We start from the raw sequence: 15,000 nt of genomic DNA, 5'->3' as shown, positions 1-15,000 counted from the left end.
AATATGAATCGGCTTAATGTTATTGAGAGAGCAGCTCTCATCGCTGATAGGCTTAATGAATATCACGATATTTTAGATAATTCCACTTGGGTTACTAGAGATAACATCTCCGTGAAAGATTTTTTACGATTAATGTATTTAACTTGCATGACACTTATGTTGCCTGAAGCTTTAGTGCGGTGTTTTGATAAAAAGTTAACGCCTGCAAGTATGGAGTTGGATGTATATAAACAGATAAAAAAACACATGTCTAAGTGTCCTGACCTAGATCCCGTATTAACTCAAGTTTTTGCAAAGAATGAAACAAAGCCACAACAATTAAATGTAGTTAATAATAGTCAAGTAGCGGAATGACGTGTTATAATTGCAAACGTCAAGGTCACTTGATCGCGGACTGCAGAACAAAATTCTGTTCGATACATAATAGTTCGACTCATTCATATAGTCAGTGCTACTCGCGTAAGACACAACAGAATCCTAGAGATACACAGCCAATTCCACAGTCAGTTCCATATGGAAATAAAAAGAAAAATCCTCATTTTAACAATAAGAAGAAACAGCCAAAGGTCAATGTAGTTCAGAGTCAAAAACAAACAAACACTTCTTCGAATAACGCTGAGCCTGGGTCGTCAAACCAGACCTCGCAAGGTCAGACTAATTTTCAGAATGTGCAGAGCAAAGCAAATACCACATAATTAACTCCAGTGGGGAAGAGAGTGATGTTGGGTCAAGGTCATTCACGTCAACATCAATAGTATTGAATAATCAATTTAATGTTTTATCAGATAATTGTGAGGCAATAGATTTTCCTATGAAACACAGCCGAATTAAGTAAAACAGTGCAAGCTCCCGTAGATTTGCAACAAATTCATACAATAATAAGCCAAAATGAGTTACGACCAACATTATATGCTGTAAATTTAGAACACAGATCCTTTATGTTATTTTTTTACTCTGGTAGTCCACGTAATATCATGGATTTGAGGACAGATCGTTTGTTGTTTTCGAACTTTCCGATAGAAAAATCCGGAATGAGACTCTCGGGTATAGGAAATAATGAATTAAATGTCATAGGCATAGCTCATGTTCAATTCAAAGTCGGTAAACGCACGTTTGTCGATACATTTGTTGTTGTACAAAACATTGATATGTATCCAGCTGTAATTATAGGATACTCATCTATGGGGAATCAAAACATTATCTTAGCCCCTGCCAAGCACGGCGTGTATATCAAAGGAAAATTCTATAAGTCTTCTAATACCTTAAAATCAGTTTTGGATAAAAAGGAGACGACAAATGTAACCGTAACGTACGTTGAAGAACCAATAACTTGTCTCACTAATAAAGAAATAATATACGCGAACCAGCAGAATTCTCATTCACCCGTAATATCATCTTGCACGCAATCTATCGAGCCAAACATACCTTCGAATTTAATAGTGTAAATAAAGAAAACATTTCCGGGATCTGAAATATTAATCCTTTCCGACACTTTGAAAACTAACGGATTGTCTGTCACACAAGCTATTTATACAGTAGGCTCACATCAACAATGTAATATTGAAGTCTGTAATCATTTAAATAACACTTTAGTAATTCACAAAAATCAACATATCTTGGATGTAGAAGTTTATAAACATCGTATTCTTACCGTTGCTGAAATCAATCACGCTCAATCAGTTGCGGCTGAATCCCTTTTGCAATCTATTAAAAATAAAATCAATAAAGACATTCAAGACGAAGAAATTCAGCAGAAAATATTTGGACTTTTAACTAAATATCATGATGTTTTTTCCACTACGGATGGATCCTTAGGAAAAACAGATGTGATCAGGCATCAAATAAGGTTAAAGGACAAGTAGAAAATTATCTATGTACCCTCGTACAGACTCCCTATGAAATTCCAGAATGAAATAAATGATGAAGTAGGTAAAATGCTAGAAGAAGGAGTCATTAGGAAATCAAACCGCCCTTATAATTTTCCATTAATAGTTGTACCGAAAAAAGATCGAACATGGCGTATCTGCGTAGACTTCCGTCGTCTAAACGAGGAGAGGATCCCTGATCGATTCCCAGTGCCATGTACTGACGATATTTTGTCTTTGTTAGGTCAGAATAAATATTTTACCAGTTTGGACTTACTTAAAGGCTTTCACCAGATATCATTAGAAGAAGATAGTATCCCATACACAGCCTTCAGCACAACCAGGGGACATTATGAATTTTTACGGATGCCTTTTGGTTTACGTTGTGCTCCCATAACATTTACAAGAATGATTAACATAGTTTTTGGAGACTTGTTAGGGGATATATTGCATGCCTATATGGACGATCTTATAATCTTTTCCAACACCTTAGAAGAACATCTACGTAAGATAGAACTAGTACTACAGAGATTAAGACAACATAACTTAAGGGTAAAGATTAGTAAGTGGGAATTTTTCAAAACAGAATTAATATATTTGGGTTTCATGGTGTCAAGCCAAGGTCTATACCTAATTTTTCCTTACCTACTAATGTCAAGGGAATACAGCAATTTCTGGGTTGTAGTGGATATTACATGCGTTTTATACGCAACTATTCAATAATAGCCTCTCCTTTAACTGATCTTACGAAGAAGGGCGTAGATTTCATATGGTCTGAGCATCATCAACAGGCGTTTATTTCCTTGAAAGATGAACTGTGTAGTTCTCCTATCTTAAAATTTCCTGACTTCGATAAGGAATTCTTCATTGCAACAGACGCCACAGACTTAGGAGTAGGAGGGGTATTGCTTCAGCAATATGATAAACAATTTTTCCCGATAGCTTTTTATTCTCGAAAACTGAGAACTTCCGAAAGTAAGTATGCAGTAATAGACGAGGAAGGGCTAGCTATTGTTAATTCACTAGAACATTTTAAGTTCATGATATACGGTTATCCCGTTAAGGTTCTTACTCCTCATAAACCACTAACCGAGTTCTTTAAAGGCTTCAACCACAGCCCTAAACGAACTCGGTGGCATTTGATCATTCAAGATTTTGGCGCTAGAAACGGGTATTTACCTGGGAAAGCAAATATTGCGGATGCATTATCATGCAACCCCGTGTCATCTTGTACGGAGCCTTTAGCTGAATTAATAGATATATCAACATCCATGCCTATCGTTAAAACGATATCGGAACAAGAAGATTTAGGCTGGAGTGTTGAATTATTACAGACTGAGCAAAGAAAAGATCAGAAAATATAAACAATTATAAATGCTTTGAAAGGCAATCATAAGGAAAAGGGATATATAAAGTATAGGCAGCAGAATTATATAATCAAAGATAATATTCTGTGTAGGACCGTGACAAGGAAGACCCAAAATACACCACATGTAACTAGCGACCAGGTAGTAGTACCAATCTCACTTATTTCCACTGTCCTGAATTGGTTGCATGCAAATCCATTAAATGGACACCCGGGCTTATCGTTAATGTCACAGAAAGCCAAATCATTGTTTTATTGGCATACAATGCTTACAGATATAAAAAAACACATAGCTAATTGTCGCACATGTCAGGAAAACAAAGGGCATACGAAAACACCTGTCAGCCTAGGGGCGTATCCCGTGCCCAATCAACCCTTTGAAAGAATACATTTAGATTTGTTAACAGGATTTTACGAGTCAGACAGAGGAAATAAGCACCTCTTAGTAATTGTAGATGCTTTAACTCGATATACAGAACTAATAGCGCTTAAAACTAAAACTGCGATTGAATGCGCTAGGAAGTTTTACGAGTGTTACATTTGTAAACATGGAATTCCACACATGATAATCTCAGACTCGGGTGGAGAATTTAATAATCACTTTCTTACCTCATTGTGTGAATTCCTTAGCATAAAGAAAATAAATACCATGATATATCACCCAGAGTCGAATGGGCTAGTGGAAAGAGCAAATAGGAAGGATTTAAATATATTAAGAGTAACACTAGGGGGATCAGACCCGAACTGGGATATTGCAATACCTGCGGTACTGAGTACTCTGAATCATTCATATCATATATCAATTAAAATGTCACCGCATGAAGCATTGTATGGTACCCCAGTTAGAACGCCTTTCCATGTATTAACGCCTACAACTAATCTATCAAATCCTTTAAAAGAATGTATAAATGCAAGCAAAAGTCGATATGATATCCTTCCAAAGAATTTAGAAGAATCACAAATCATAATGAAAAGGAATCAGGATAAAATAGCGAAGCCAACTAAAACATATATCGTGGGTGATAATGTATACATACAGGTAAATGTACGTAAAGGACTCAATTATAAACTAACACCTAAGTTTGAAGGACCATTTAACATTTTGGAAACATTAATGGCCAATAGGTTTAGAGTTCAAAACGTATCCCAACCCACGGATGAGAGAATAGTACCATTGGCTCACATAAGAAATTAAAAAAAAAAAAAAGAGAGGGAAAGAAGTGAGGGAAAGATTTTTATTTGTATGATTAAAGGTTTTCTTCTTAATACAAGAGTAATTACATATATTTTTCTCGTTACAGGTTTCCAAGATGAACTTTTTGTTGTTGGGAGTGATATTGTTCGCTCAGACATTTTTCTCGTGTGGGACGAGCTCTAAAAGTAAAAGTATAGATTTTAAATATGGCACTATAGTTGAAAGACAAGAAGACGTTTTTATTACATCAAGCAACGTAGTTGTAGAAGTGCATATGCAAGCAATTTTTCTTCCAGAGAATGATGTCACTAGCTTAAAAAGCGCCATTTCAAGGTTTGCTGTCTCATTAGATGAGTTGCATAGAAGACATTTTCATTTGACCACAGAGAGTTCGCTTGGATCGACACTAAAAGTTTCAGAGATGCTATCTGATGACTTGCAAAATAAGACTTACGAGACAGAATCTTTGGCTCGTGACCTTTTGATGTGGACTGTAGGGCACGAACATAAAGAAAGACGAAACCCGTTTATTTTTGCTGCATTAAACATTTTTGGGTCTATTGCAAGTTTAGGTTTAGGAATTTCCAATCGTCTTAAGATTAGTAATCAAAATAAGAAAATTGAGTTCTTGACTCATGAAGATGAATTGATTATGTCAGATCTAAGGAATTAGTTAGCTTCAATCAATCAAATTATGGATTTAGTAAATGAACATTCAAGTAATATCAGTCAGATTATGGAAGTACCGGATTTGTTGGCAATGTTAACGTATTATGATTCAAAAATAGATCACATACATAACAGAATTTCACATTTCATTGAGAAATCAAAAGATTATGCAGAAGCTATCACGTTAGCAACTAAAGGTGTACTGTCGCCCCATTTGTTGCCTATAAAACACTTAAAGTTAGTTCTGGAGAACGGACGGGAGAAACTAGGCTATGTTCCTTTGTTAGACGCACGTAGGTTAGAATTTTATTACAGCCTAATTACAGTAAGCGTTGAAGATAACAAGATTATGATTACAATTCCCTTTGATTCTTCTGATGCCTGGCAATCTTAAAGGATATCACCATTTCCGACTTTCATGACGAATCACTCAAATCCAGTAATATCCAGTTTGACAGGACACGTATTGATTTACCCAGACAAGGAAACATATACGGTCAATAAAGACTTAAATCAATTAACTCACTGTTCAGATGCAATGGATAGAAAAATATGTACAGCGGACTCATTTGAATTCCATAAAAACTTAATGGATTCATGCGAGTTAGGTATAGTGCTAGACGGTGCTCTCTCCCATTCAAGTGAAAATTGTCTGGATAAGCTTTATCCCTTTGACAATAATGAGTTCAATTGCAGACTGAACAACGGCTCATGGATACGATACGACAAGGACGGCTTCAATGTATCATGCCCGGACGGATCCACGTCCTATGCCAAAATCTTCGTTGCAGCAGATGGTTGTATCGGGACTTCCCCTAATTCCATGGTGACCGGGATCAAGACCATCATCAGAGAACGAGCCTACTTCGCGAACTTCACGTGGACGACTACAATGCCATCACTACCTCTCCCATACAACAAACAGGTAGCCAAGCAGTTGATGAAATTGACCGAGATAGACCACCTGTCACTGACTTATAAGGAATTTCTTCACCCCATACTACTAGCAGGAACAGTTGTGACGGTGAGGATATTTATCGCCGTTAACATCCTTGTTTGGCGTAGGTTAAGGAACAGTTTGCAGCTAAAACCGAACGTTTTGCCATGTCCAGACAAAACTCCTTATTTAATTCAGTTTAAAGCCGTTTGAAAGTGGCCACTTCATTCGCTAAAAGGAGTAAAATTGTCTGGGAATAGCGTGTGTACGAAAAGCAGTTAGTACGCCAGTAATACGTAATTGAAGAGACTATAGAACACTTGCTTTGTTAAAAATACATTTAAAAACATTTAAAAAATAAATCCTTTTTTCTCTCGGCATCTAATAAAATATATAAGCCGGAATGTTAAAAGAAAAGAGAAAAAAAAAATAAAAATAACAGAATCTATGGGCATCTAATAAAATATATAAGCCCTATATATATATATATATATATATATATATATATATATATATATATATATATATATATATATATATATATATATATATATAGGTACGAAACCGTGGTACGTGTACGTACCAGGAATTCGTGTTTGTGCACTAAAATTGAATCTTTACCAAGGTAACAAATATCTTTATTAATTACCGTATTGTGTCAATCTATGTTTCTGACAAAGGTAACAATTATTCTTTAACAAGTTACCGAATCATATGTATATCAGTATTTTTTTTTTGGTACCATATAATCATTTGCTAGCAATGTACCATATATGTGATCTGTATTTATCATGCATTTTTTTTCTTTGCTTTGGTAATATCTTTTCATATGCATTATTGTTTTTATTTTTTTTAATGTGCCTGTTTGGATATTCGTCCTCATTTGCTTATGGCTAAAGTTAAACAAAGAATAATACATATATCCAGCCATACTCCTAATAAACATATTTTGGCGTGTTGTTAAATTTTTTGAAAAAAAAAATTGAGATAGCTGGCTGAGCTGATGTAATAGTTAGTTATTACATGTTTAAAACACATGACGTAATATGTCATTGTGGAAGAAGAAGCTAGCGTGAGATTAGCTGTAGTCAGACAAAATCATAACAGGATGCATTTTGCACCTCTCAGCAATGTAACATTTTTATGAAGCATAAACACAAATGCATACCATGTGAAAGATTGTGTCGCCACCGGATGCAGGTGTCTTCCTCGACTAATGTAAAGTTTACATATTGGGTTTAAATGCTGAGATAACTAAATGTACGATATCTGTGATATCGATATTTTAGGCAGTTCTTATCTATACTTCACCTGAAATGGTCATCTGATCAAACAAGCTATACTCCTGTGATGGAGATGTTAACACTGTTGTTTTTAGAGAATAAACCATTTTAAAGTTAACATGCATGACTTTATTTCAAGACTCAACATCTCAAACAACACATACTCAATGTGTGTTAATAAAAGTAGCACACTAATATATATATATATATATATATATATATATATATATATATATATATATATATATATATACACACATATATATATATATATATATATATATATATATATATATATATATATATATATATATACATATATATATATATATATATATATATATATATATATATATATGTATATACATATATACATATATATATATATATATATATATATATATATATACATATATATATATATATATATATATATATATATATATATATATATATATATATATATATATATATATATACATATATGTATATACACACACACACATATATATATATATATATATATATATATATATATATATATATATATATATATATATATATATATATATATATATATATATATTTATAGATATATATATATATATATATATATATATATATATATATATATATATATATATATATATATATATATATATATATATATATATATATATATATATACATATATATATATATATATATATATATATATATATATATATATATATATATATATAGCACTTAACAATTACACTAGTTATGATGTTAAACTTGGCACGTTACAGAGGTTGTTGATTATAACTTTAAGAAAGGTCAATACGCTTGTTTGTTTCTTTTAAAAGCAATTTCCCAGGATATCCAGACTACCACTAGGAGCATCTCCAATCAATACTTCCCTAGTTAGAGTACTCAAGCGATGAAGACCACCCAACAAACAGGAAACTAAGTGAAACAGTCTGCACGAAAAGGAACACTTCCTTTATAACATGCTCACGGGCAGCAGGTTATCCTGATTTAAAAAGGACTCTTATGTTTCTTGTGTTGTGCTATTCCTGGTACGTGGTAAACTAATCTGACATTTAAAGAATTATTATGACTAATAGAGCAAAGTTAAGTTTATGTATAAATGTAAATATTCTATTTTTTATGTTCATAAGTTTAATTTTTCTAACTAACTTAGATTATATATTATTTATAGGGTTGTGTGTTAGTAAATGTATTGATGGTCAACATTGGTGTTTTCTTCATTCATCCGTCTTCATGCAACACTTGGTAGTAGAGCATTATGTTATCCACGGAAACATCACAGCCCAGGAGGGCCCAGCAGATTGCAGCACAACCCTGAAATCATCGAGTCACAAATACCAGGTCTGTCAACATTCCTCTTCTTTAGTTTCGTGCCAGTTAGGTGTGCAATGAATCTTGTTAGCATTTTGACAGTAAATACGTAGAAATTTTCAGTGTACGAACTATTTGATAGTTGGTCTTTGCTTGAAGGCAAGAGATATATAGAACTATTTTTACTTGAAGGCAAAAGATATATAGCATAATGAGTGAGGAAGACGTCAGAGACACTAGTGATAGGGATATTCCTGAAAATCCAATGCCAAGGAGTATAGGGCGAAATATTAGCTGTGAATATTCTTCACCATACAAAGATATGAGGAAGTTCAAGGGTACACGAAGGGAAGTGGGATGTGACTTAGAAGAATGGGTGGATAGATTGAATGGGGATATTGAAAATATTCATGATATGTTTGAATTCATGTATGACGAGCATCAGGTATTAGCTAATGAACTAGATGATGTCAGGAAAAGGGGGTTGCAAAAGAAAGAAGTAAGAGATTATCAGTATACATTAAACAGAATCAGAGATGAATATAATAAAAAATTTGAAATAATGGAGGCCAAGCTCACATCATATTACAAACATGAAATAGAGGTTCAGTTAAACAAGGTAAGGAGTAGATGTGAGGAAAAATGTAAACTTTTAGAGAACGAGTGGAAGATACGATTACAAGTACTCGAAAGTAAAATCTCGGAAATGGACAGGAAAATATTCGTATCAAATTTGAGGAATAGTAAATCAAATAATGTTATCTGTGAGGAGGAAAGAAAAAATGAAAACACTCAAATCCAATTCACACGACCTGCACCACAGCTAGAAATATTTTCAGGTAAAGATAGCACTAGAAGAGAAATAAAGAGGTGGCTGGAACAAGTAGACTACTATGCAAGTCAGCTGAGTTTTAATGAAACAGAAAAAATATTGTTTGCTTGTCAAAGTTTAAGAGATCCTGCATTAACTCGTATTAAGGCTGCGAAGCCTGAAACCATGAAGGAATTAGGAAATATATTGATGAATACTTATGGAAAACGCTTGGATGAATTTGATAAAAGGAGAGAATTGTGGAGTGCAAGACAAGGCGAGAACGAAAGTGTGTGGGAATTTGTTGATAGAATTCATGAATTAGACGAGGATGTGCAAGAGAGCTGTCAAAGGGAGGCCGCAGAGAGAGAGAGAGAACAAAGTACACAGTTTTTGTGAAGGGGATGAGAAACAAGCATCTAGCAGCAGAGTTAAGGCAAAATTTGTGTGACAAAACATTGATATCCTCGAAGAGGCTGGAAAGTTTGTTAATGATAGATTGAAAGATTTTGATTCAAGGTAAGAAGAACAGCGAAGTTTTGAAAGGAGGGAAGTTCTCTATTGTTGGCTCTGTAAAAGGCAAGGTCACATAGCTCGCAACTGTAACGCTGACAGAATAATTAATAAACCTTCAAATACAAAAATGAACGAAGATGAAAATGGCCATAGTACAAGGATATGCAAAAAGAAAAGAATTTAATAAATTTGAAGGTAAATGCTGGAAATGTGGCTTAAGAGGTCATCCTTTTTTTAGGTGTTTAGATAATCCAGGCATGTATCATGAGCAAAGAAACTTTTATGATCGTTCAGTGTCTGGTAAGGATAAAGGGGAAAATTTAGTTAGGGAAATTCATTGTGATGAAGAGACAACCGAACAGGGAAACTGGCAAAGCCGGGCGTATTAATTAGCGCCCGGCCTAATGAAGAACCACTTAACAGTAAGGGAAAGGAAATGGAAGTCGTTGGCCTTGTGCGTTCATTGTGCAGTGAAAATCAAAACAATGGAGAATTACATAGGAGAGGCGAGACCCTTAATCTGATGGTGAGAATTGGTGATGTTAGTGTTCTAGGATTATTAGATTCTGGGGCTAACTGTAGCTTAATATCAGAAAGATGGTACAATAGATTCCTGAAACCCAAAAAAGTGATTCTCTACAAGGACAGTAATTACATATACGACATAGCTGGAAATGAATTGAGCATTTTAGGATATGTAGTTGTAAATATGAATGTTAATGACATTTGTGTAGAGAAATGTGTACTTTACGTTAAAAAGGATCAAGGAGTGAGAGGTCTAAGAATTAATACAAAACAAGAATGTCTGCTAGGTATGAATATTTTAATGTCTTTATTCAAGGAATGGGGACTATCACATTTATTTGAAGATGGAATCGACTGTGGTGGTCAAAAGAGAAAAAATGAAAAGTTAGATTGTTGCATGCGAAGGGTAGCTTAAAACATCAAAGTTTGGGCAGACGATGAGAAATTAGGTTATGCAATTTGTGTACCTACACAAAATAGGAAAATCCCTGGTCGAAGTAGGAAGGTAATCAAAGTATTTATTGATAAACTGAAGAATGTTCCCAGTGAGAATATTTTGCTAGAAGGCATTGTAAGTGAAAAAATTGACGATCTACAGCCAGGTGTACATATAATTCCTAGTTTTACAGCTATTGAATGGGGTGTAGGTTTTGTTTGTTTGGCAAACTAGAATGAGGATGAAATAACAATAGAAGCAAATGGAAGGATTGCGGAAGCAACTTTAGCCGTAGTGGAAAACAAAAAGACATGTTCAGATAATAAGATATTAACAAAAAGAGAATTAAGGGATTTTAGGAAAGCACTAGGAATACAGGTTAATGAAAACATAAATGAAGAGGCCTTATGTAAAGTGGAAGAGCTTATTCATAGGTATAGAGACTGTTTTGAGCTTCATGAAGAGGACTTGGGTACAGCAAAGGGATGGGAACACGAAATAAAACGAACAAATGAAACTCCCATTAAACTGCCATACAGGCGAATTGCCCCTGCCTTAATACCAGAGGCCAAAGAACTGTTAGAGGATCTGACAAGAAGAGGAGTTATTGAGGAAAGTAAAAGCCCTTATGCTGCACCAATAATTTTAGTAAAAAAGAAAGGAGGGGGGCTTAGGTTAACTATTGATTATCGGAAGCTGAATAAGATAACTATCAAGGACGCTTTTCCTCTACCGAGAATATCTGAAAGTCTGGACGTATTAGAAGGGGGTAACTTCTTTTCTACGTTTGACTTGGCACAAGGTTATCATCAGATTCTATTAAAAAAAGACGATAGGCATAAGACAGCATTTTCTGTCCCTTGGGGTCATTACCAGTACAGGAGGTGTCCAATGGGACTCACAAATAGCCCTGCTACATTTCAGAGGTGTATGGAAAACATTTTGGGAGACTTTCTTTATGATTTTTTACTTATTCATCTGGATGATCTTATTATCTTTACAAACTCTATTGATGAACATTTAGAAAAAGTTGAATTATTATTAAAAAGGTTAAGAAATTTTGGCCTGAGGTTAAAGCCGAATAAATGTCATTTTCTGAAGACTAGCGTCAGATATTTAGGATTTATAATCAGTAATGACGGTATTGGTCCAGACCCAGAAAAGGTAAGGGCTGTAGAAGAGTGGAAAAGACCAGAGACTGTAAAAGAGGTGAGAGGTTTTTTAGGATTCTGTAGTTTCTACAGGCGTTTTATAAAAAAATTTGCTCAAATTGCTAAACCACTCAACACACTGTTAGAGGGAAAAATAAAGAAATCTAGCTAGAAAGTTGCGGATAAATGGCAGGAGAAAGAAGAACAGGCATTTCAGACGTTAAAACAATCTCTCATCAATGTTCCCATATTGCAAGGGATTGAATTTGGTAAGGACATTACTTTAGAAATCGATGCAAGTTTTGAAGGTCTAGGGGCAGTATTATCACAAAAACGCGGCAAGAAGCTACATCCAGTAGCTTATGCTACTCGATCCTTAAGAAAGTATTAGAGAAACATGAGAAATTATAGCTCAAGGAAGTTGGAATTATGTGGTCTGCATTGGGTAAAGGCTGAGAAGTTCAAGATGTATATGATTGGAAGTAGGTGCACTGTTTTTACAGATAATGGGCCTCTTAGTAACTTGAGTTCAGCTAAGCTAGATCACACTGAACAGAAATGGGTGGCGGATTTAGCAGTGTTTGATTTTGAAATAAAGTTTAAGCCAGGAAAGGAAAACTCTAATGCTGATGCGCTCTCGAGGCAGGTTAGGGACGCAGAAGAGCCTGATGGTGATAATATCTGGATTGAACCTTATGTAACAAGTGACTCCGTCAGAGTCATCATGTCACAGGACATATTAGACTGGGAGGATGTAGAGACCAAGCAAAAGACATGTCCTATTTTAACAGTTGTTAGAAAATGGATTTTTGGTGAACCGGCGGAAACAAAGATTCTCAAATTACAACCTGAATTAATCACATGGAAGAGAGAATTAGAAAATTTACAGATAAAAAAAGAAATGATTTATAAAGTAGATACCAACGAATTCCAAAGATCAAAATGGAGGTTAGCAGTTACATTAAGCCTTCGGAAAAAGTGTTTGTTGGAACTCCATGATAAATTTGGTCACCAGGGAATAGATAGAACAGAGAAAGTTTTAACTAAGAGGGCTTATTGGCCAAATGTTAGGGGTTTTGTAAGGGAATATATTCAAAATTGCTTAGTATGTTTGACCACAAAGGAGGAGATGCCGGGTGTTAAAACAACTCCAGTTCACATTGAAACCATCAGACCATTTGAACTTATTGCTATGGACTTCTGTTCTGTTGAGAAATCTTCAACGGGTAAAGAGCAAATTTTTGTTTTAACGGATATGTTTAGCAAATTTTTATGGGCGTTCCCTACTAAAGACCAAAAAGCTACCACTGTGGCCCGAATTTTGGTCAACGAGGTATTTTATAAATTTGGAATTCCGAAAAGACTACATTCTGACCAAGGTAGAAATTTTGAAAGCAGTTTGGTTCGGTCAATTTGTAAAATCTTTGATATCTCAAAATCTCGAACGTCTCCTTACCATCCGCAGGGAAATGGCCAGACAGAATGGGCAAACAGAACAATATATAGTTTATTGCGAACACTGGATGAAGAGAAAAAGCAAAAATGGCCTTTATATCTGCAGTCACTAATCTCAATTTATAACTCAACCCCTCATTCAGTAACAGGATATTCTCCTTATTTTTTGTTATTTGGTAGAGAACCAAAATTAAGTATTGACTGTTGGGACCCTGATTTAGATATTGGAGGGACACAAAGAGATAAGGAATGGATTAATAAGCAATTGAAGATACAGAGAGAAGCATGGGAAATGGCAGGGCATAACACTCTTAAAAACTGGACATCGAAAGCAAAGGGCAGGTTGCAACAGTCTGGGGATAATGAATTAAAGGAAGGGCAAAAGGTTTTGATAAGAGAAAACCAAGTAATTGGGAGAACAAAGTTACAGGATAGGTTTAAGAGTGAGGAATGGGTCATTGAAAAAATATTAGATGACAAATGTGGCCTGTTTAGAATACGACCAGTTGGGTATGAATCTAAAGTAATACACAGAGCTAATATCAGACCATTAAAGTCTTGTAGAGTAAATACTAATAATCCAACCGCTAGAATTGCCGATGAAGATGAGGTTGAAATGCCTGATATGGAAGAGGTCTTGAGGAAATTTGGTATTGATACCGATAAGATAAATGGGAATGGAAAAGAACGAGAAACATTGCCTTCACTTAGTATAAGTAATGATAAAAAAAACAAAGGTAATATAAATGACAGTTTTAATAAACGTCTTAGGAGATCCGAAAGATTGAAAGAGAAAAGGGAAAAAGCAAATGAAAACAAAGTGTAAAACTTTATAATATTTTTTCGATGAGGACATCGACATAAGACGGGGGTTAATGTATACAACCTAACAATTACATTAGTTATGATGTTAAACTTGGCACGTTACATTTATGAAGAGGTTGTTGATTATAACTTTGAGAAAGGTCAATACGCTTGTTTGTTTCTTTTAAAAGCAATTTCCCAGGATATCCAGACTACCACTAGGAGCATCTCCAATCAATACTTCCCTAGTTAGAGTACTCAAGCGAAGAGGACCACCCAACAAACAGGAAACTAAGTGAAACAGTCTGCACGAAAAGGAACACTTCCTTTATAACATGCTCACGGGCAGCAGGTTATCCTGATTTAAAAAGGACTCTTATGTTTCTTGTGTTGTGCTATTCCTGGTACGTGGTAAACTAATCTGACATTTAAAGAATCATTATGACTAATAGAGCAAAGTGAAGTTTATGTATAAATGTAAATATTCTATTTTTAATGTTCATAAGTTTATTTTTTCTAACTAACTAAGATTATATTTTATTTATAGAGTTGTGTGTTAGTAAATGTATTGATGGTCAACATTGGTGTTTCCTTCATTCATCCGTCTTCATGCAACATATATATATATATATATATATATATA

At 34.5% G+C, this 15,000-nt stretch overlaps 2 protein-coding genes across 2 annotated transcripts in view; one reads left to right on the top strand and one right to left on the bottom strand.

Moving 5' to 3' along the window:
* The window catches only part of LOC137626863 (uncharacterized), a 66,973-nt gene that overhangs the window by 39,994 nt on the left and 11,979 nt on the right, over positions 1–15,000 (bottom strand). The window lies entirely within an intron of this gene.
* On the top strand, positions 8,871–12,489 carry LOC137626862 (uncharacterized). The gene is made up of 4 exons (XM_068357847.1): positions 8,871–9,759; positions 10,349–10,512; positions 11,182–11,716; positions 12,356–12,489. Exons 1-4 carry the CDS (start codon positions 8,871–8,873, stop codon positions 12,487–12,489), a joined length of 1,722 nt encoding a protein of 573 aa, XP_068213948.1.

Source organism: Palaemon carinicauda, chromosome 34 (assembly GCF_036898095.1).
Source record: "Palaemon carinicauda isolate YSFRI2023 chromosome 34, ASM3689809v2, whole genome shotgun sequence".
In the NCBI taxonomy this organism is placed as follows: domain Eukaryota; kingdom Metazoa; phylum Arthropoda; class Malacostraca; order Decapoda; family Palaemonidae; genus Palaemon; species Palaemon carinicauda.
Note: the sequence above shows the minus strand (reverse complement) of the source record. Positions and strands in the feature narration are given on the sequence as shown.